At 38.1% G+C, this 24,756-nt stretch overlaps 2 protein-coding genes across 10 annotated transcripts in view; both read right to left on the bottom strand.

Moving 5' to 3' along the window:
- Positions 1-22,313, bottom strand: part of dazl (deleted in azoospermia-like) — a 72,546-nt gene extending 50,233 nt beyond the window's left edge. Inside the window, exons 1-2 of one of the 2 annotated variants that reach the window (XM_077195478.1) lie at positions 22,210-22,313; positions 21,537-21,653 (exon numbers count right to left, since the gene is read on the bottom strand). In XM_077195478.1, the coding sequence (XP_077051593.1) occupies positions 21,537-21,653; positions 22,210-22,296 (204 nt within the window). In that variant the 5' untranslated portion in view covers positions 22,297-22,313. Of the gene's footprint in view, positions 1-21,536; positions 21,654-21,753; positions 22,159-22,209 lie in introns of those variants that run through there. The other variant, XM_077195479.1, reaches the window with a different exon arrangement.
- Positions 22,314-23,057: 744 nt separating this feature from the next.
- The window catches only part of tbc1d5 (TBC1 domain family, member 5), a 29,238-nt gene continuing 27,539 nt past the window's right edge, over positions 23,058-24,756 (bottom strand). For all 8 annotated transcript variants that reach the window (XM_077195446.1, XM_077195448.1, XM_077195452.1 and 5 more), the window contains one exon: positions 23,058-24,213. In XM_077195446.1, the coding sequence (XP_077051561.1) occupies positions 23,974-24,213 (240 nt within the window). In that variant the 3' untranslated portion in view covers positions 23,058-23,973. The remainder of the gene's footprint in view (positions 24,214-24,756) is intronic.

The following is a 24,756-nucleotide window of genomic DNA, read 5'->3' as shown; positions in this document are numbered from 1 at the left end:
TGCGTCGTCGTCACTCTCATTCAGATCTATATGGCTGCTCTACTCATTCTTCCAAACGTTTACATTTTTTAATATTTCATGAGACATGCAGCGCATGTGAACCTGTGTGCCGCTGGTAGAACAGCAGCACGTCCCTAATACTACAGGACAAATATGCGCATCTACAAACGCAGGGCATCAGTTCTGACTGGATCGCTTCCCAAATCGTCACTATTTAACATTTTTGTCTAGTTTTTATTCGTTGACGAAAATGTCAATAGATTTTCGTCATAGTTTTTGTCATTCAAAACTAGTTTTTATTTAGTTATCTTCTCGTTTTCGATTATGGTAGGTTGTATTTACTCGCACATTGTGCTCGTAAATCATTTTTCCGGTTCGCACGGATCGATTTTTAGGGGCATATGCGAGCAAAATGGTCGCACTGTAGAGCCCTGGACTGATATTTTTCTAATGTCTGGACTCCTTTATTAGGGGAGTATGGATATATAAACCGACGTTTCAGTATTAAACGCATTTTCTGAGAATTTATATTTCAAGTTATGACTGCAAATGTCAAGTCCATAACGCTGGAATTGCCCAATTTTAAAGAAATTATCCTCAACTACTTTTTTTGGGTATAGGTCTACGCATTTTATTATGTTAACTTCAAATAATACTAAAAGTAATTTATAAATAGCTCTACTTCTTACACATCACACTCCACTGTTATGGTGGCAATTTCAGTAGATTTACTCACTAACATTGTGGAAACACAATAAGAAACTAAAATATGATAGTATCGTGCTACAGCGCACATTCTATCAGCTGCAGTTCTGGCGCCTCAGTCCCAATACCCAATACGGTTTTTGGCAATCACAACAGATATTCATCATTGAGAGGACGTTGAAAAGCTTCTGACCGCCGGAAAAAAATTGTTAAATTAATGAATTCGATTATGAAGGATGCCGAGTTGTAGATTGTGCATTTCCTTTAATATATACCTTCCCGATCTATTTTTCAATTACTTTTAAAAAGTGGTGGGGACAATATCGAGCCTGGCAAAAAGTGGTGGGGACATGTCCCAACCGTAAATTACGCCCCTGCATCTGAATCAACTTATTAACTCTAAACACCTGCAAAAGATTCCCGAGGCTTTTAAAAACTCCCAGCCAGTTTCATTTCTCAAAACCGCAATCATGGGTAAGACTGCCGACCTGACTGCTGTCCAGAAGGCCATCATTGACACCCTCAAGCAAGAGGGTAAGACACAGAAAGAAATTTCTGAACAAATAGGCTGTTCCCAGAGTGCTGTATCAAGGCACCTCAGTGGGAAGTCTGTGGGAAGGAAAAACTGTGGCAAAAAACGCTGCACAACGAGAAGAGGTGACCAGACCCTGAGGAAGATTGTGGAGAAGGACCGATTCCAGACCTTGGGGGACCTGCGGAAGCAGTGGACTGAGTCTGGAGTAGAAACATCCAGAGCCACCGTGCACAGGCGTGTGCAGGAAATGGGCTACAGGTGCCGCATTCCTCAGGTCAAGCCACTTTTGAACCAGAAACAGCGGCAGAAGCGCCTGACCTGGGCTTCAGAGAAGCAGCACTGGACTGTTGCTCAGTGGTCCAAAGTACTTTTTCGGATGAAAGCAAATTTTGCATGTCATTCGGAAATCAAGGTGCCAGAGTCTGGAGGAAGACTGGGGAGAAGGAAATGCCAAAATGCCTGAAGTCCAGTGTCAAGTACCCACAGTCAGTGAGAGTCTGGGGTGCCATGTCAGCTGCTGGTGTTGGTTCACTGTGTTTTATCAAGGGCAGGGTCACTGCAGCTTGCTATCAGGAGATTTGAGCACTTCATGCTTCCATCTGCTGAAAAGCTTTATGGAGATGAAGATTTCATTTTACAGCACGACCTGGCACCTGCTCACAGTGCCAAAACCACTGGTAAATGGTTTACTGACCATGGTATTACTGTGCTCAATTGGCCTGCCAACTCTCCTGACCTGAACCGCATAGAGAATCTGTGGGATATTGTTAAGAGAAAGTTGAGAGACGCAAGACCCAACACTCTGGATGAGCTTAAGGCCGCTATCGAAGCATCCTGGGCCTCCATAACAACTCAGCAGTGCCACAGGCTGATTGCCTCCATGCCAAGCCGCATTGAAGCAGTCATTTCTGCAAAAGGATTCCCGACCAAGTATCGAGTGCATAACTGAACATAATTATTTGAAGGTTGACTTTTTTTTGTATTAAAAACACTTTTATTGGTTTGATGAAATATGCTAATTTTTTGAGATAGGAATTTGGGGTTTTCATGAGCTGTATGCCAAAATCACAGTATTAAAACAATAAAAGACCTGAAATATTTCAGTTGGTGTGCAATGAATCTAAAATATATGAAAGTTTAATTTTTATCATTACATTATGGAAAATAATGAACTTTATTACAATATGCTAATTTTTTGAGAAGGACCTGTATTTATGAGCACTGTGCAGGCTTTTTTGTTTTATATACATGAGATAGGATACGATAAGCAAAAATTAGTACATTTTTTATTTTACCCATTTAGTAATCAAATGTAAAATAACACTGCATAGTTTATCATAGATAGATTAATGCTTATTAAAGTTTTAAGTTATTCATTCAAGAGCTGAGAGTTATTTTCTCTGCCTTTTGTTGTTTGATTCGCATTAATGGATCAATCGTCAGTAGGTTTATGCAGGTTCTGAAAATGTTGTTGCTTTTCAATGTTTTTTATGCCTTTAGTGGGGCTTAAAGGGACACTTCACCCCTTTGCATTAAGCTTTGTATTGTTAGAAACCCAGTCATATATTATAATTATCGTGGATTCTTCCTTTATTTTTCCCTGAGATGGGAGAAATAAGGATTTTTGTGTTTTTTACTTCCTGCTTTTTATGACGTAAAAATCGTCATTTTGCATCATAAAAAGCAGGAAGTCCCATTTCATTGAAAATTGTAGAGACTACAAACACCAGCTCATCATTTATACAGGGTATTGACCCACTCACGCTACAGACCTATTACAGATCAGTGGGTGGGACTTCACTTGTAGATACAGAAAGCAATATCAGCCATCTTGTTTGGAAGCTAAGCTAACAAGCGCTGTGGAGATAGGAAGTTACGACAATGACGGAAGAAACTAAACATATGGAAGAAGAGGATTTTGAAATTCTGCTGCTCGAATCCGGTGTTCGTGGCTATCTTTACGAGGCGCGATATAGTGAAGAGCAGCTGAGGCTGATCAGGAGGCGGAGGAACAGGAGGCGGCTGCCTGTCGCGGACGAGGAGCCCGGACTGGCTCGAGCTGGGCAGACTGCTGATGCCTGTGCTCTCGCTGTGCGCTACAGACACAGATAGAGTTCGTCTGCTGCAGAGAATTTCAACGATGGCAATTTCTCCTGGACGAAATCTCTGAATCAGACGACCACACGGACGTTTGTGTTGTGATCCATCCTAGTTTCGCACCGCATTCTGACTAAACATCCAGGTATCATGCAATAATTCACCATATAGAAAGAAATACAAACGAGGAGTAATTCACTAATGAGTTTGCCAATGTAACGGGGTTTATTGTTGTGGGAAGAATGAGGCGGGAACCGGCGAACATTTAAACATTTTAATAGTAAAAAACAAATACAAAACAAAAATATAAGCCAGCAGCCCCTCACTGCTGGCCACACACAACAAACAAAACAAGATAAAATCAGGCCTGTTCCTCACTCGATCTGCCCTGTCGTCGCTCCTTGTTTTATGCGTCCGCTCCTCGGTGAGAGATTAGAGAGAGACCGGTGCGTCTCACAGGTGTCGTTCATTATCACTTACGCCACCGGCCTCGCGCCATCCTCTCACGTCCCTCGTGCTCGTCCTGCTCGCCACAGCCAACTAACTAGAAATTTTGTGTGAAATTAATTTCTAACTCTGGTGGCAGCTAACCTCAGCCTTGTAGACGGAAGAGTGATTTATCTGATGTTTGCGCTGTTCTGGATTAGTGGGAGTGGCTTGCGGAGCTGTGCAATGTGGTGCATTGTGGGAGTTGTTGTCTTACATACAAATGCGCCCTAAAGTTATTTTCTGTCTTTTCTCGGTCAAGAGGGCACCCAATTCAAAATTTCTTTTACATTTCGACTACATATGACCCACTTTCAATAAAGATTAATGTTGAAATGGGTGAAGTGTTCCTTTAACAATAACACAATATCGGACCTCACTGAGAAGCTGCAGCCGTGGCGGGATGAGACTGCTGCCCCTTTAAGACCGAGTGCAGATCTAATAGGTGACTAATGCACCATCATTTCACTGTGCGCAAATGGACACAGAACAAGAGTCTGTCTGCTGCCGAGAATTCCAGCGGTGCCAAATTCTAATTGACGAAATTACGGAATCGGAGGATGACACGGACGTGTGTGTTGTTGCTCACCCGAGTTTCGCACCCCATATGGATAGGTTCATTGCACAAATATCTCGCAGTTATGCTAGCTACTGTGGCAGCACGGAGTGAAGGAGTGGCCTGCGGAGCTGAGCATTGCAATGCACTATGGGGATTCTTGTCTACAATCCACAAGCACTAAAAAGTGAAAGAAAGTGACCCGTGATGGCCAAGTATGGTAACCCATACTTGAAATTTGACCTCTGCATTTAATCCATCCAAGTAAGTGCACACACATTAGGAGCAGAGTAGTGAGTAGTGAACACACACACTGCAAACGTGGATACACACAGCAGCGGGCAGCAGCGGGCAGCCTTGAGTGGCGCCCGGGGAGCGATTGGTTAGGTCGCCTCAGTCATATTCCTGCCGGTACTGGAATCGAACCAGCAACCTTTGGGTCACCAGTCCAACTCTGTTACCATTAGGCCATGACTGACAATACATATTCATGTCTCCACCGGTGGAATGACCCTTTAAAACCGTCATCGGTGTTTTCTGTTAAATGCATGTACTTATTTGTACACTGAAGAATAGGGGTGGAACATTACATGTATTCGTATTGAATCGAAACGGTACGGCCGTCATGGTTTGGTGCATGAATATAAAAATAAATAAAACTCACGTGCAAATTAATTAATGTATGCAGAACTACTTTATACACGGGTTATTTAGGGACATAATCTGAGATTGCAATGCTGGAATGTGCGCGCGCGTGTGTGTGTGAGTGAGAGAGGCGCGGGCGCGATCGAACAGTGGAAACAATGTTGTTTTTGTATTTTTTAATACCTCGTCATTTTGTTCATACAGGACATCATTCAAACTGCAAAGTGTTAACATATATTTGTTTTGAGGGAGTTTCTTTCCTGTTTATCCTCGCCATCCATAATCTCCGTCATTGTTCTGACAAAAGCTTAGTCTTCTCTAGGGATGCAACGATTACAGATTTTGTAAGTACGATTATTGTCTGAGAAATAATCACGATTTAACGATTATCACGATTATTATGCATCAATTTATTTCACAACACTACTAATGTCACATGAACACTCAACACTAGATTTTAATGTGTTATTTATGCTGCCACAACACAGTACAAAATTATAAAATGACAAACAATAATCAATCTCTTTCTTTGGAATTAAAGAGAAATGCTTTGTAAACATCCAGTATTTTCCTTTTAAAAATAACAAATTAAGTCAAAGGCTGCAGGGCTCTTTGATTGAAATAGATCAGAAAATTATTAAGCGTTTAGTTTAATCTAAATTTATTTTCAACCTGAGGTAGAAAACTTGAAAACATGAAAACAATATCTTGTTGGTATTTTACTTAAAAACATAAATAATATAAAGGGATAATAAATCCCAATGAAAATAAGAATAAACAAAGTCTTTGGATCTATTGAATTAAATGTAAGCTAAATATTAACCATGTATTTATTTTAAAAGAAAACAAATGTAAAAAATTAAAACCACTTTTCCAAAAGTAAAACACAGTCTTCTTTTCAATGAATGATATATGCATTCTTTACAACTACTTACATACATCATTCTTTATTCCTTCAAGCTGACATATTTATTTGTACGAATATAATTAATCCTTATTAAAGCTATTAACAAACAGTGAATGCTTTTCTCTTCTTCTTTTGTTGCTTGACACAGACCGCATTAGGTTTATTATTCACTATCACTTTAAGATGTCGGATCATGTCCAATGACATGCGGATCCAATTGCACTGAAGCACATCCGATTCACTCAAAACTGTTTAAGACATAGCCGACATAGTTTACATGAATACTCTCCAAGACGGACATTTACATAATGTTGTGTGTATTTGTCTATTCAGACACGAAGGAGGGCTCAATTCAGTACTCGCGCGCTGTAGAGGGGTCTATGTGCATGGCTGCACGCTTCGGGTCGGGTGTGTGCGCACAGAAACCGTACCGAATAGAGCTCTTTTTTGCATCGTCACTCTTATTCAGATCTATATGTCTGCTCTACTCATTCTCCCAGAGGTTTACATTTTTTTTACGTTTTATGGGACTGCTGGGTAGATCAGCACGTTACAATACAAATGTGCGCATTTACCACAAACGCATGCCATCAGTTCTGACTGGATCGCTTCCCAAATCATCACTATCTAACATTTTCATCTAGTTTTTACTCATTGACGAAAATGTCAATAGGTTTTCTTCATAGTTTTTGTCATTCAAAACAAGGTTTTATTAGTTTATTAGTTTTATTATTTATTTAGTTACAAAATGTCCGTTCCCTGCAGAACACTCGGTGTAGCATAGTCTTTACGATTAATTAACCGTGACGTTTTAAAGCGCGGTTAATTGTGAAATCCGGTAATCGCTGCATCCCTAGTCTTCTCACATTCATAAAGTCTAATGATGGGTATACTGTAAAATCCAAATTTAATTGAACTTCCGGCACGATTTGAACATCCATTTACCCAGCAGGAGATGACAATTTTCACTTATCACGAAATTAACTCGTTTCAGCTTCTTCTAATGTTCTGCCCACAGCATGCACACAGAAACGGCGCCGGGTCTGCAAATGCCCTAAGTTGTGACGTCATGTAGGAACTATGTATAGTAGGCTAACCACGATGGCAGAAGGTAGTTTTGAAGTTGAAATGGCAGAAGGGGATTTCGAAGATCTATTGCGAGAATCTGATGCTCGCAGCTACCTGTACGAGCAGCAATACAGCGATGAACAGTTGCGGGAGATGGAGGAACAAGAGGCGGCCGGAGCAGCTGCTGCAGCAGGGGAGCAAGACTTGCTTGGCGGTCAGGAGGAAGAGCCCGGCCAGCCAGACTCGAGCTGGGGCGGACTGGACAAAAAACAGTTGTATGGTTTGAAAAGTCAACACTATCCAAGACTTTGAATTTGGTATACAAAGTCTTGGATTTCATTACAAAGGTATTATATAATTTTTTGCCTTTACTAGGATTAAGTTCATACCATAACAAAATTAACTAATCGTGAGATTCAATGACTCGATGGCTCACACAAAGACAATGAGTTACCGCCACCTACTGGCGATTTTACTATAATATTTTTATTAATATTAAACGATTTTTAACATTGCCTATTTATTGATCATTGATTTATTTAAGGAATTATTTATTTTTTAAATGTATTACAAAGGTAAAAAAATGAAATGGAAAAATTGATTAATGGGGGCAAATATTGTTCCTTAATGGAAAAAGTATGACTGAAATCTAAGTGGAAGAGGGGTACGGCACTCTAAAAAATTGGTTATGCAATTCCAAAGGGGCGGGATAAACGGTTGTCTTTCAAAATTCCTCTGCACGCAATAGGACAGCGCTACAACCAGAGCAACGAACGGCTGTGGCTGAGTGAGTCCCATGTGTTTTTCCACCAGCGGAGCTAGTTGATATATTAAACTTTTGCCGTATCCGGTCATCAAAACTCTGAACACATCTTCCTTTTTTAAGAATGACTTAAGTGACGTTCTCTTAACTCCAAGTCCTCCAGAGTCGCGGCCAAAGCCGATTCGAAAGACCGCTGTTCGCCAGCAGCATCTTAGTTTTCAAGTAGCAGGGAAATCACGCGGAACCGTCACAACTCTGCTGTCATTATGTTATGCCCGCCCACCAACTCTATACACGATGTGATTGGCCTTTGGTACTTTCAAGAATAGATTTAAATGCGCGTACATTGTTAACCAGTCGCATTTTATTATTTTATATTAACATTTATATTAGTTGCACATCTGCTTATGCGATCTGTGAACAAGCTACATTCGATGTCGTGATGCGGTTTGACTAGATATGATTTTTAGCTTTGATGACATGTTTAAGTAGTAAACGTAACTATCACGTTCAATTGCAAGAGTATAGCCTAAAAAAAGAACCCCTTCACACACACACGCCAGTCAGACCAATTGCAGCAATGCATTACATATGCTTAAACTTTTATTTAGCCACGCAACAATTTCAGCATGCATTCACTGTACACACCGGGACGTGATGGAGAAACAAATATTGTATTGCAGTCTTGGCGAGACCTTGTTTGTATTTCACGTCTGCCAAATACAGACAACAACAAAAAATTAAAGTCCCCAGCCTGTTGGTTTTTAATAAAGATTCGGAGTACTCATTTTTCAGTTAAAACGCACGGAATAAAAAGTGTGTCAGCTTTTACTGCGTGTTCAACAACAAGTCACGTTACAGCTCTTCTTCAGCGTTTAACTACCAGAATACACAAATATGCTTAGAGTGGTTATATTATAACATCTTAAAGGAAAACTCACATATGAGATAGCTTTATAACTTGCATACTATATAACTTATAGTAACCTATAACAGCTTTAACTGAAATAGACACAAGTTTTAATATAACTATTCTGTTAAAAGACACACGAAAAAAAATATCCGATTACTCGATCGATTAAGTGCTAGATTAATAGATTACAAAAAGAATCGATAGCTGCAGCCCTATTTGTGACCCTGGATCACAAAACCAGTCTTAAGTAGCACGGGTATATTTGTGGGAATAGCCAACAATACATTGTATGGGTCAAAATTATCAAATTTTCTTTTATGCCAAAAATCATTAGGATATTAAATATAGATCATGTTCCATGAAGATATTTTGTAAATTTCCTACTGTAAATGTATAAAACATTTATTTTTGTGAGTGAATACAGCACAATCGCGAACATGAATGGACAACTTTAAAGGCGATTTTCTCAATGTTCCGATTTTTTTGCTCCCTCAGATTACATATTTTCAAATAGTTGTATCTCGGCCAAATATTGTCCTATCCTAACAAACCATAAATCAATGAAAAGCTTATTTATTCAGCTTTCATGGGGTGTATACATCTCAATTTCAAAAAAAAAAAAAAAAAGACCAATAAGACTGGTTTTGTCATCCAGGGTCACATTTTTATGCTCATGAAAATAAGATATTTTGAACATTCTGTTCAGACAAACAGGGACTATTAAGTATGATGCAACAATCTTTGTATAAACTGTCTGTGGATCATTTTTGGTGAAAGTGTATTGTGATTGTCAAAACATTTGTTAACAGAATTTGTTACGTTTATTGACAACTTGTTACCATGTTTACATGGCACAATGACTGGTATGCAACTTTTATTATTGCTTGACACAAATTTCACAATTTAATTCAAATCGTGTGATTGGATTCCGATCTTGATTAATTTGGATAAATATTAGGTACAGTAGATACGTGTTAATTTTTCTCCAAAAAAAAAAAAAACTCACCTAGCCTAATGCTGTAAACATACAGAGAGCCCTTTCAGCTGGTATTATTATTAAAGGTTAAAAATAACAATTTAAAAATAAATGTGTTTTTACTAGGCTAAATTCCTGAGGTAACATTATGTAACATTGTTCTCCAGTTGTTTTATTGACCTCTTTCCGCGATGGAAAAACACTGATTGATCGATATTATGCATGAGGCATAACATTTTGGTAAGTTGTACTGTATCTCTCAACACACCTATTGTTAATTTGTGTTTATTTACTATTAACTAGTAAAAGAGTAAGATGTTCGGTTCACAACCACTATCTGTCACATTTACAAGCACCAAAACGCCATTGTTTGAATTTTGTAATAAAAATGACAGAATCTGAGAGCTAAGTATTTGTTTCATATCAAAAGTAACCTCCTCTGTTTAGTCTGTTGGCGTCAAGTGTCCTCTTTGCTTCGCGATTTTTTACTCTGCGTGAGTAAATGGAGAAGAGCATGCAACCACGACTTCAGTTGTCTTTCGTGGATTATTTGGATTGAATAATATATATATATATATATATATATATATATATATATAAATAAAAAAAGTACGTTCTGGCAAGTATTCATGTAAACGCAGTGGGTATATCTTTAGGGAATGTAAACAGTTTGTAAAAATAAATGGTATGTTCCATTGAGTAGCCTACGTGCAGGTCTTAAAGGGCCGGACCAGCAGCCTAATATTCTGTGTAATTAATGTTAATGAAACAACAGAAAATAGATAATCACCCAATGCTTGACTGAATAAATGCATCTATTTATTAATAATAAGTCTATAGTTAATTTATAGAGAGGACTTTATTTTTTTCAGCTACAGTACTAAATCTATTTAACAGTAGCATTCAAAAAAGAAATGAAGCACTGTTTATTTTATGTTTCATAGTATTTGTCATACTGTTTATAATTAGATTTTTGCTTATTTTTAATAACAAAGATACAATTAAATTAAATATCTATATTGTAATTATAAAATTACATTAAAAAAATATTAAATAACTTGTTTCATGAAATAAGATTTTGGTCATCCCAACCTGTTCAGAACTGTGAAAGGTTAGCAAATGTTAACATGATTGATAATAATGTCAATGTTGCAAACATCTTTGTAAGGATGTACACACTGGCACTTGCTAATTATTATTATTTTATTTAAATAAAGGGGAGGGAATGGTCAAAAAACAGCGAAGGAACAACATTTTTTTTTACATTTATAAAACAATGAATTGTAAGTTCTGTCATATTTTTCAGTTACTTTTACTGTTTTCGTTTTTTTTCCATGGTATCGAGGTATTTTATTCTGGTATCGTATCGAAGTCATAATTTTGGTATCGTGACAACACTAGTTTGTTATACGATTAGAATGTTGTCCCGGTTTGAAAATAAAGCACAGCAATGATATTTGAGAGTGTTTCTCCCTTTTCAGGAAAAGTATCGAAATCGCAATTCTTGACTTGGTATCGAAACAATAATTTTGGTAACAATACGCTGCACACCGGAAAAAGTCACGGTGTGACCATACGTGCCACAGCCTAAACCGAAACTGACTGGTCTTTTTATTAGCGCTGTAGAAAATGTGCAAACAGCTCTCAGAGTGAATGGGTTGTCATGTCCACACATGCATTTATTTAATAAAATCGCAGCCTTTCGCATAGGCTTGACATCGCGATACGATTAATCGTGCAACACAAGTTTATACAGTAAGTACTTATTTTACACTTGATAATTAAAGTGTAAATTGCAGGTTAACCATCACAACCAATTAATGTGTATATTAAAGTGTGTGGGGGGGGGGGGTAAGCCAAATCACATAACCAGGGTATCTGCACACTTTTTAAAGTCACATTTAAGGCTTTTAAAGACCTTTTTAAGACTCGAAGAAATAAAAATTAATACCTGACATTAGCGGTGCGCAATATTGACAAAAATGTCTATTCTCAAAGTTTTGTTGATAATATATAATTTGTACATGATATTTTACTGATTGTGTTTGTGTACTGGTACCACGGCTGGTTTAGGCATTTGAACTGATATTGACCAACTTCTCTCCAGCTGTTTCGCGTGCAGGAGAAAGAAGTAATGCTGAAGCGCATGTGATGCAAAATGTCACGTGAACAAGCAAATCCACAAAGAACGAATAATAAATAAAAAAGTACGCTAATTAGTTTTAATTTGGAAAACATTTAGATATGTCTTATTCAAATTGTCATCGAAAATTTAAGAACTTTCATTTGTGAAAATAAGACTAAGACTTTTTATGGCCTTAAATTTAAAAAATCTAATTTAAGACTTTAAGGATCCGCGGACACCCTGATAACGTTTGGTTATGACGCGTGTTATTCGCCAGCTCAGCCGCATCGAACTTCCACTGTAAACACTAGGGGTGTCACGATTCTCCAAATCCTCGATTCGATTACATTTTCGATTCTAAGGTCACGGTTAGATTCGATTCTCGATTTTTTTTTTAAGCACAGGTTGCTGTTGCTCCTAAAAAGCTGACATCAGTTCATCGCAATCTCACACATCTGTTATTATCGGTGAAGCTGACTGCACAATGAATCTTTCATAATATATAGCCTACACTTTGTTTGTTATAATTAGAGGATTTGCCAGCTTACAGAATTCAGCACTGAACAAAAAGTCCGTTTTGAGCGGTGAGGAGAGTCTCTTAAATGCTTCTGATTGGTCATTGCGTTTAAGAAATCAACACATATGTCTGTGATTGGCTAAATCGCTCAACGCTGCAAACATGTTATAAATAGAAACTCTGGCCTGTAAATCGTTTCTATTTTGTTTTAGTTGTTCTTGTTGCTTTTCTCCAACAGATGAAAAAAAGTATTAGTTTTTATATGTTTTATTCATAGATATTTCTAGTTTGCGGGAGTCCCGCGAATCGTTTTATTCTCCCGCACACACAGAGTGAGTGCATTACCGCCCGCGCTCGCACTCGGCCATCAAATCTAGTCCCGCGCCGCACTATTGCGTTGGGAGTGCACGTCTATAGATCAAGAGCCCGGCCCGAGGATAGTGACGGGAAATATCGGCCAAGTTCGGGCTCGGGCATAGAATCCAAGTTAGAGGACTCACAGCCTTTCAACACGTGTGTTTTTTTCCAGCGCCGTGATGAGTCGTTCATGAACGATCCGTTCATTGCCTCTGTCACGCGACAAATTAACAAAAGACTCGGAAGGTCAAGTAATTATTAATGTTCCCTGTAAATTACTTTTGACTGCATTATAATGATTTCTTAATTCAGAATATGATCAAGATTGCGTTGGTGGATGTGTTCGGGGAATTTGCCTGTTAAAAGTATAACATTTAAAGCCCCTGAAATGACTAGAAAAAACATTAGTTAATTTTGATGAACGAGATTGAACAATAGAGTCAGTAAAAGGATCCGAACTTTCCATCACGGGCGCGATATGGGGTCGTGGCAGTATCGACGATTCCATTTTTTATTTCGATTTTTGAGTTTATGAATTAATTTCGATCGATTTCGATTTAAAATTGAAATCGTGACACCCTTAGTAAACATGTATGATGCGAAAACGAAACCATCGAGCGAAATACCGGAGTGAACATGGCTGACCGAGTTTTGCTGCCTCCTTAACCTGATCCTCCATGAGTGCAAGCAACCAAGGGGACAACAATCACAACTATCGCCTTGCCGGCCTTTGGCCTCCCCAGGTTCTCGCTGACAATCGGTAATATAGGGGTGGGAATTGGCAAAAATGTGACGATTCGATAGTATTGCGATATTTGGGCCACGATTCAATATTATTGCGATTCTCAATATATTGCGATACAGCAAGTATTGCGATTCGATTCTGCGATATTGCGATTCACGTCCCCCATATTATTCAAAGGCATTACAAAAAATTAGGAAAATAAGACAGCTCACCTCACTTTAAATGTCACATTTAATTCTGTAAACATTATCTTCTACACATTAACTGAAGTGCAAAAACTGAAAAACTTGTTCTTGAACATTCGGGACACTGAATTGCAACACTGGTTTCATCACTTGCCCACCGCGGCACCGCAACAAAAACAAAAAAAAAGTTTAAAGCGTTAAAAATGTTTAACGCAATTACGCAGTATCCGTTAAATCCTGCCTGTATTACACACACACACACACACACGACGCGCGTCAGTATCAAGTTCTCTTTCGGGCTTGAATAAACCATAACACACAAATTATGCCAAAATGTCAGTTTTGTCGAGTGTTCTCATAAGATCAATCTTGAATTATTTAAATAAACGTAGAGATTTGTGAGAAAATGGGACGCGTGTCAGATCGCGTCTCTGTCCCACATTGCACTGCATTAACGAATGTACAGCTTATGTACGCTCAACGCCTGTCACTCACTCGTTTTCATTCACTCCTTCAAGTGAACAGTATTAGTGGACTAACGTTAACTTAGGGAATAGGCCTAACTTGAATGAGGGTTTAGAGGGCGATTTCAACCCATGTTCTCAAGCAGTGAAAAATAGAGGACAATGACAACGCGCTGACAGACAAGACCGAGCAGGTAATATTTAATATGAAACAAACAAAACTCACTGAGCTCTCAGCACATAACTTAAAATTATTTAAATACAATAGAGTAACATAAAGCAGACATAATAGAGTAACATAAACCTGAGAATAATCATAAAACCGAAATTTACCCACACTTTCGATTTGAAAGATGCGGAGCGTCGTGTACAACCGTAATACTGAAGCCATTTTCATTTGAATTTGCTGTCGAATGTACGACAACAAAGCACCGCAACAAGCGCCACCTTGTGGATGTAATACCTAAATGTAAATGATCAGAGTAAACTCTGAGAAAACCGGAAAGTAAAACAGATAATTTTATAATTAAATATCGCAATACTTTGCGCTACTGTATCGATATAATTGCGTGCGCAAAATATCGCGATACTGAACAGAATCGATTTTTTCCCCCACCACTACGGTAATATTTGATAAATTAAACTTTTACAAAAACCAAGCGGCAACCTCCCCGTCTCTCTCTTGAAACCAACACGGAAGTGAATTAAACTGCAATTCATCGACTGACCGCTTGAGGCAGGCTGCAAAAGTGAGTCAAATCTGTATCTCCCCCATGTTAAAATCCCCAACTTTACAGCAGAAAAAAATATGTTTACAGCCTGGAGCAAAAAGTGGTTTTGGTCTATATAGCTAATTTTGCCCTTCATGACAACTGTGAGGGGGGTGAATTTTTTTACACCTCATCCGTTTAAATTATATTAAGCCTTAAAGTTCTGCATAATTGCCATCTCTGCAGTGTTTGTGCTTTTTTCGGGATTATTTCATACAATTTAATACACGCATTATACCTTTGCCCACGCCGTTGGATTCCGTCGGTGTCGAGTATGGAGAGAACAACCAGCGTTGTATTTCCAGTTGTTTTCCTCGCATGCACTAATGGATGTCTGACAATTTCGTTGCTTTTTGGAGTATACTGTACAGGCTACACTCGTTATGCGGTACCGTTGCTCTCAAACTTTTAAGTGTTAAATAAAAAGTACCGTGAGAAAATCCTGCAGGTGTCAGTGCTTTCTCTCCGTCCATGCAATAGATACACACCCTTGAATGAGCGCGGATTTCTAGTGCATTTACTTGAACTTCTGAGGTAATATTTTTGGTTTAACCCATTTGAGAAATTGAGAAGCGGCCAAAATCAGATTTTAAAATCAACTGAACTGAATAAAGCTCTTGATGAACTTGACGTGCGATGCCGCACTGACTGACATGTATGCGCATGAATCACTGTCACACGCACAAGCTCAGAGCAATATTGTAAGTTACTGCATGATAATACATTTTTAACTAGCAGAATAATAATGCATCCCGATACACATAGTCTCACTTTTAGTTACGTCTTTTAATTATTATAGTATTTTGAAGGCCAAAAACATGAACTTTAACTACTGGCTTTACTTCTACATTCAGCTGTCACTTTAGCACGAGGCCAGTAGCATAGCATTAGTACCTCAGCTCCACCCACGCTCCGCCTCTTTGCCCATTTTCTTTTATCCGGGAGTGACGAGAGTTGACGCGATGCCAAGATGGCGACGGTTGGCCCTGCCTACTTTAGGCTTCAAAAGCACTCTTCAGAAACCTACGGGTGACGTCACGGACACTACGTCCATATTTTTTTACAGTCTATGACAAAAACCTGTCGGGAGTAGGGCCACGACATCACCTCCATTCAAAATGTTTACCAAACACACTTGTTCGGCCTTCAGTTTGGAAATGCCAGGAATATTCTCCACAACAGAGCGAATTGCGTCCTGTGTCTCCATATCCGAGGTCATTTTCGATTTCCCCAATCTTAAACTCGGCGCTTAGCGTCTACGTCACGGCTCTCAGCCCGCCCTCTGTTCGTTGATTGGCTGGCTGTTTTCAGGCCGGAGGAAAACTGAGAGACATGTCGATGTCTCAGACTAAGTACAGAAGCGAAATGAAATTGAGCGCAAGTATGAAGTCTGACGTAGTCAGGCTAGATGACGTCATAAAAGGGAGTAGCAACCCTTACTCTGCTGGATTCCTACTGTTAGTGGCGTGACTATGGACAATTTTGAACCAGTTAGGCGTGAGAGAGGGGAGGAAATTGCCAGAAATCATGGCCCTCAAAGAGTTATCAATGTTTGGTGTGAGGAAAATGAGTGGAGGGTTGGCCAGGTGTCATGGTGAGTAGATAGAGCTAGCCTAGGTTAACCTGGTGCTAACCCGGATAATATTAGGGAACAAGCCAAAGTCTTTTCAAAATCTTGTCGTCATGTAGAATAGCAAGACTGAATAGACTGAAGACATTATTTACTTACAGGGTGTTAGTAGTCCTAATCAGAGCTGTAGAGATGCACAGCACACACTGCACAGGAACAATGGCGCTTTTGCTGGCATCTGCAGACAGAACGCGATATTGCGTATGCTAAATCAGAACTAATTATCGATTCTCATTGTCAGAAAGAAAAAAAGAGATCGATGTCCCTATCGCTGTGTTTGACAGGTGTTTTTGTGGGCTATGCCACCCAATGGAATCAGCAGTGTAGAGTATGTGCTGACGTGAGGTGAACGCCTTTTGGTGGAAGCAGCTCGACCCGCACAGCGACCGGTGTTCAGACGATTTGTGCTGCCTTGTCGAAAAATGCTACCCAAGCGCGAATCGATCACAGAGAATGTCGATTCATTCTCTATTGTGTCCATAATGCTGTAAATCTCACAATATTATGACATAGTTATTTCATTTAAAATTTGTAATTTCATTTAAAATTTGTATGGGGGTCATATTTTGATATTTTAAATGTACTAGCAATTATCACATTTGATATAACAAGTAAAAATGACATTATTGTATATTATATGAAATACAATTATAATAAAATTTGAAGTTATGAGTACTGTATACTGTACTGTCTGTTTTTATTTTTAAAACGGTGTGAAAAGTAAAAATTATCATCAAATAATCTGTTAATCTGACGTGCCTCACGCAGCATCCTGGTTTTGTCGCTTGCTGCATGAACCCGTTTGTTTTGCGAATAGCTTACTCATTTCAGGCAGAATCACGTTAATCTCATAGCCAGCACACACACGAGTATGTTTACAATTGAGTTATTTCATTCATCAACACCAATTTTGCTTGCTGAGTTAGGTCTCCAATATAACTGCTAGCCTACTTGCCATTAGACTAACGGTAACTGTACGTTCACACCGCCGCCGACTTGAGCGACAAAGAAGCTCTGGCCGCCCTGCCAAGGACCCTTGTCAAAAAGTACGGGGAAGCTTGTTGACGCTTTGCCCACTCTGACGTAGCAGGGAGAAGAGAAGTGTCACAACATTAAATGTAATAAACAGAAAAAACAAGCAATATATTGAAGAAACATTTTATAATGACAGCATTTATATAACCGTTTTGGTCACATTTGATCGGGGGGAAAAAAGAATAATTAGCTATTATTATTAGCATTATTATTTGCATTAGTGCAATTGGTCAAATCAGTGTTACCGTGAGCAAATGAATTGTATTCCCACTTGAAACGAGCGTTCGTAAATTTTTCAAATAAAAGTTGCGCTCATTCTCAAACGTGTATCACTGGATCATGGATAATCGCGAAGTTGTTGTGTTTGGTGCTGCTGTATTGTATTTGCGGAGAAGATGTCGGACTCGGAGATTTTGGGTTCATGACACCCTCCAGGACCGTTATCTATATGCAAACAATGTGATATCATAAATGATAAGAAACCCAGCAACAGTGATGATTAGCTTCTCCTCCATTTTCTCAGAACTAATGTTTTGGTAGGAACGAAAGTTTACATGGTATGTTTCTCCGGAATCAGCCAGAGTGAAGGACGTCTTTATTCTGATTGGTTGCTGGCTTTTACGCAGCTTGCCGCTGAACCGCGTCATAGCTCATTACCATAAAGTTGAGCTACTTTCAACTTTCTGATTGATGCTCAATACGGCCAAAACGCGACGCCGATGGATTTGACGCTCCTTGCAGCTGAGAGAAGCCAGCTTCCATTGAAAATGAATGACTTCCGGTAGCTTTGGAAGCTCAAGTCGGCGGCGGTGTGAACTACAGTAACTCTAGGCTTGGAGTCCCTTTTATGACGTCATGCCCAGCCTAGTGGAAGGGAGAGGGAGTGCTTAAACCACTGTAAAAAGTACCAACTTTTCATATTATATTAAGCATTTTGGTATAAAAAAAACATACAAAACAATGGTGGGCGATTCCTATTTTTAAGTTTAATAAGCACATTGCATTATCTTGAAAAATTTAACCTGCAATTTACACTTTAAATTTCTGTACCAGAATACTGTTAGATTTACCTTGTTGTATCTTTCTTCTATTGTATTTATCTGTGCTTATAATTTCTTTATTATTTTCTATGCAGATCCCTTACAATCCCTCTTTTCAAAGAGCTATTCAAATCATCTGGCGAAATTGTTTTTATATCGTAACATACACACACACACACACACACATATATATATATATATATATAAAAAATTTTAAATTATTACCTTAATTGGATATCTTTGCAATAAACAGTAGGGCAGCAAAACATTGGGGGGAAAAAACAACAGATCCCCAGTTATATATATTATTTTATTTATTTTTTTCTCAATATTGTGCAGTCCTACTGTGTTTATTGCAAAGATATCCAATTATGATAATCATTTAAATTCAATATCTAAATGTACATATTATTGTATTGTTGTTTTATAGGGTACATATATGATCCGAAGTAACTAGCAACTTGAGCAGATTTTTTAATTGTATAATTTTTACTCTTACCTCAAGTAACTACAAGGATTATTACTTTTACTTTGAGTAAATATTTCCATAAGCAGTGTTGGGGAGTAACGGAATACATGTACCGGCGTTACGTATTCAGAATACAAATTATGAGTAACTGTATTCCGTTACAGTTACAATTTAAATAGTTGGTATTTAGAATACAGTTACATTGTTGAAATCAATGGATTACATAACGATACTTTTCTGTTTTGTGAGTTTATTCACTCTCTAAATAAATTAAGGCAACTCCATGCATTTCCCAGAAGCCCCAATATGAAAACAAAAAAATGCGCAGTTTGCGTGATCATTCACAATGGAGTCGGAAGAGGTGCAGCAGGAGCTAGATGTAGAGAAGGATCCGGAACAACAGAGCCAGGGCCAGAATGCGTTTCTATCTTGGAAATTCAAACAGCATTTCACATTAAAGAAAGAGAAGGGAGAACAAATATAACTGTGCAGTGCAACCTCTGCTTGCAAGCAACCATCCTCCTTTCAGCGCCCAAAGACTCCACCTCCAACCTGAAGAAGCATCTTAAAGTTTTTTAGTTTTTTTTATTAGCCAGGGGTAGTCGTCTGCTGTAGTTTTACTGGTCACCTTGCTATTTTATAGTTGTATCAGGTAGGCTACTAGCTACAGGGCTGTAACAATATGCGATATGAAACCGAAATCGCGACACTCAGATCCACGAGCCTGTATCGCATTCGAGAAGGCAAAATTGCGACACACCCCTTACAACTCCCAGAGTTATCCTTCCCGTCCAGATCCAATGCCACCACATCTTTAAATTACTATTAGTATTATTTGAAGTTAAGATTATAAAATAGCTACGTAGACATACACCACAAAACTAGTTGCGTAATAATTATTTAAAATTTAGCAATTGCGTTATGGACATGCATTTTCTGAGAATGTAGCCTATATTTCAAGTTTTGACTGCAAATGTCATTTAATACCAATATATCGAAACGTCTGTTTGTATATCCATACTTTCTTAATAAAGGAGTCCAGACATTAGAAAAATATCTGTCTACACATGAGTTTTATATTTAATATGAGGGAAATAAACATGCGTGACAAAAAAATATTTAACTTTTAGGCCAAATATTTTTTAGTACTTCTGTAAATTAGGCTACACGGCGCAAACCAAAAGTAATACCCACCGGATGAAGAAAGGTTGGATCTCCACAGAACATAAAATATTCATTTTATTTTATTTTTCTTGTTCGCATTTATGAGGAAAAAACAATGTTACGGACGTGACCACTCTGAAAGCGGCACTAAAAGACTGCTTTAAAACTTTCACAGAGACATCAAACAGATGCACAAAGCCTTTCTTTAAAGTTAATTTCGATTTGTATTAATTGTATCTTAATTTTAATCAATGTTTCATCAACCAAATTGGCTGGAATTAATAAGTAAGTAGTAAATATAGCAGACAATAGATATCACGGCATGGAGGTGCTGGTGCGTGAACTGGGGCTCATCTCATAAATGAACCGAAACTTAGCGTGTAAGGTAGGCTAGCCTACTTGTCTCACAGACATGTCTACTTTTAAACAGAACAATTCAAAACGAAAGAAAACAGACTGTTCTCTGTTTATGTAATACGTATGAAATGTGCATTTCTCTCCGGCGCGTTCACTAGAGTGCTGCGAAGATCGCGAGTCATCATCAACTTCATCTTTGCAGACGACACTAACATATTCAGTCATTACTTTTGCCGGTTCTTTGTGACCGCTTTTAGGTGCTTTATTGGCAGCGCCACCTTTACATGTTACATGAACGCATCACCACCTCATCGGTGACCGCAACATACACTTATAGTCTTTGTTCTTCTATAGCAAATTATAATATATTGCACTTTCAGGAAGACATGGGCCTAACACATTCAGCCAGTTGGAACAGAATTGATGGAATTGATGGCCGCATTCCTACACTTTTAAAATGCAATTCAATGTGGAAGTAATCCAAGTATTCAGAATACGTTACTCAGATTGAGTAACGTAACGGAATACGTTACAAATTACATTTTTGGGCATGTATTCTGTAACGAAATACGTTTTGAAAGTATCCTTCAAAACACTGTCCATAAGTACTTGTACTCTTACTCGAGTACAGTTTTTGGATACTCTAGCCACCTCTGTGTACTAGGCAGTAAGCAGTGAGTCAGTGTGCCGTTCCGAACATAGATTCGGTTATCAGAAATGAATCAGCTCGTTTGTGAATCTGATACCGCTCTTGCTTCGGAGGGAGTGGCAATTTCTTCGAAACAACAAGGAACGTTTTTATAAAATGTAGAGGAGTAAAAAGCAGTAAAAAGTTAACCAAAATAAAAGTACTCGGCTAAAATACTGATACTTGAAAAAAAAAAGTCCACCACTATGAAAAGGGGATCAGTTTGAGGAGTCACGTTAGATAGAAACTATCGAATTGTAGATAGAATTTAGAACCACAATGAACCAGTTTAAACATTAGGACGGCGGTTTCAGTTTATCATCAACGCCATTATGTTACCTTCATGTCAATCCCGCCGACGAACAGTGTGTTGGGCGTCATCTTGCCCTCAGGTAAAATATAGCCGTTAGACAGCTTCAGAGAGGACGGAAAGCCCTGACGGTGCTTCTGGATATCCTGTGGATTTTACAACATTTTCAATACACATGATTAACAATAGAACGAACAGGTAAAAAGTACAACATGAGCTCATGATTCAAAATACCATTAACGTTACCTGTGAATATAGCCCACATATAAGGCACAGGGGTAACTTTACGCCCTGATACATCTTAGATTTAAAGTAACTTAAGTTAAGGCCTTACGTTTCGTTACCGATTCGCTAAAAATAAACCCTATAGTCAACCGAAATGCTAACGTTAGATGAAGAAGTTTCAAAGTGCTCGACCACACGCGGCCGAAAACGCATCGATCTCATACACGAAGTTTTCATGTTTCTTCATTAAGCAATCTTGGCATTTAGCCTAAAATGAGTTAATTAGCCGAACATTTGTGCTCTCCTGGCAGATGAACATAATTTAATGGCCGACGGTCTGAATTGATTTCCTTTGATGGCGAATTTACCGCGTGATATACTTTACAGCAATTCAACTCGATATTAACAGCATAGAACTTTATAGATGGTGGCTGAAATATGAAACGATCAATTACTATTACTACTTTTGTTACTTACCATATGTAAAACCATTAAAATGACAAAATAAGTTAATGAAGTGAGTGGCTCGTTGGGTCCTTGCTTCTGGCTAGCCTGGAGTCTCATCAGAGCGCCACACCCATTCTCAGTCCTAATTGGAAAATGCAACATACCAAATAAGGCGAATTTTAAAGTCAATACGGAATAACAAACATTGATTTAAAAAAAAAATGTAATCGCTCAAATCTCAATCATTACATACTCCAATTATTTCTTAAATAATATGGCAGATTGTATAGAGTCTAAAATGTAGCCTAATCCATTTCGGTACGGTCTAAAAGTTTGTGACCTTAAAAACTTTAAAGGATATCAAAACTTTGTTTAGCATTTCAATTGCTAAATAAATAGTTTTTAAATGAGAAAATGTAATAATTTTGTCTGAATTTGACAGACAATTTGGTGTAATGCTAGTTTATTCACTGTTATTGAGCAAATGTTGTTACAGCGATAACTAACCGCTAGATGTCGTGTTTAAAAATCATGAGCTGCCTGCCTGGACTGAATTTGAGGTCATATGCCTCTTTACAGACAAGTCCTAAACCTATTCCAGACAAAAATGTTTGAGCTGTTTCAACTGAAAGCAAATTGCATTGACATGTCTTAAAATATGTATTTTTTTTTCGGAGGCACGTTTATAAAAGCTATTTATATGCCCAGAAATTGTACTAAAGCCTAATCTTGACTTAATCTAAACCCTGTCTCTGGCTAACCTTATGTCCGGTGTTGACTATGTGGAGGTAGTTTAAAGGCAGTCTCCTCCACAGAAAAGGGAAATAAATGGCTAGATATAACATCAGGGTACAAGGAAACTGTAGCGTGCACAGATATTTGGATTAGACAAGAGTAATGCTTTTTATTCATCCAGAGTTAATAGGATATCAGTATTAGAAACATCCTTCGTGTCATGTGCAAAACAATACACAGTTACCACGGGAACAAAAGACTAATGACATCAGAGAAATACTAGAACATAAAAGCTTCACATATCATCGGCTTAAAAATTATGACAAATATGAAAGAAAGAAAAATCCATAATTTAACAAATGACTACGGCGTGGTCTATGGGCTAAAATCTCGATCTTAAAAAAAGAACAGACAAAAATGGACAACTGCTCAGGCACTGGTTCATGGAAAATCAATAAAGATGAGAGTGAATGAGAGACACTCAGTCCATTTCATAAAAAAGGTGCTCTCTACTACTAGATTGAGCATCTGTCAATGTTCTGTCCTTATCACAAAAGCCAGTTCCCCCCAAAAAGAGACAGAGATAGAGGGAAAACTGAAGCAGAATATAGCTTTTATCTGAGGCAGAGAGTGCCTGTTAAATGCATTTCACAGGATATTGATTTAGAAGAAAACTAATATAGGTTTTCTACATAAACTTCAAGATGCGGTCCAAAACCTTTAGGACATTTTCAAAGAAAATAACAGAATGAAAAATCTCATTAAAGTAGAGGCTGCTTTTTATGGCTTTAGATACCACATTTATGTAACAGAGCACAGGATCTATGGCCAGGGCCTCACATTTGGAGCACAAAGAAAAGAGTTATTTTGAATTAGGATGGTTTTAAATACACAGCCAGAGGTCCAGGATTTAAGAAACAGAATGTGTGGTTTAGGGATTGAGCTACAGGGCATGGGGGGGCACACCAGACAATCAGCCTGAGTTCATATGTGCAAACGTCCAGCAGAGTTTCTTAAGAGTTAATGATGAGTCCAGTCATGTTTAGGGTAAATCAAGGTTCAAAGGTCAGTAGGATTAACAATAGTGAAGTCAGAGTCCTTGCTGTGAGTGCTGCCGTCATCTGGGCTGGAGGACCCAGACGTGGTCCCCATCAGAGGGTCTTGAAAATCCGCCTTGTTTAGGCCTCGTACATGCTTAAAGAGTGGAGCCGTGGTGGTTATGCTTTGCTCCTCACTCTCTGATGGCTCGTCGTCCTGTGAAACCAAGATGTAGTCATCCCAGTTTCTCCCTTCAGAGGCCTAATACGATACAAAGTGTGTATGAAATTGGTGTTTGGGTGAATTGCATTAACATATGGAGGTTTTTTCTCAGCATGCAGTATATTTATATGTAATCAATTAATCTGCATGTAGTCAGTATGTTATTACTTTGAATTGGAGCTAAAACTAAAAATATACCAATTACAATCAACTAAAACTATTTAAATAAAGCTGAAATTAAAATCAAATATTAGATGAAAAACTGAAATGAAAATTATAAAACGTTGCCTTGGCAACTACCAAAAATATTATAAAATGTTGCATTGGCAACTACCAAAAATAAAATAAAGCTTCAGTATTAAAATAACTAAAACTGAAATAAGCTAAATAGAAATATAAAAATTATAAAATGATAATAATGAAAAATAACTAAAATATAAAAATACAAGCAAATTCAAAATAAATATATAAATATTATAGTAGTATATTAATAATACTAAAATAGCACTGCTTTGAATATTTTTTTTATTGATTGACAGCCCATAAAGCTAATCCCATATAAATTCCCATTTCAAAAATCCA

This window comes from Siphateles boraxobius, unplaced genomic scaffold, assembly GCF_051911475.1.
Source record: "Siphateles boraxobius isolate OS27281-9 unplaced genomic scaffold, OSU_SipBor_1 33, whole genome shotgun sequence".
Classification (NCBI taxonomy): Eukaryota; Metazoa; Chordata; class Actinopteri; order Cypriniformes; family Leuciscidae; genus Siphateles; species Siphateles boraxobius.
Note: the sequence above shows the minus strand (reverse complement) of the source record. Positions and strands in the feature narration are given on the sequence as shown.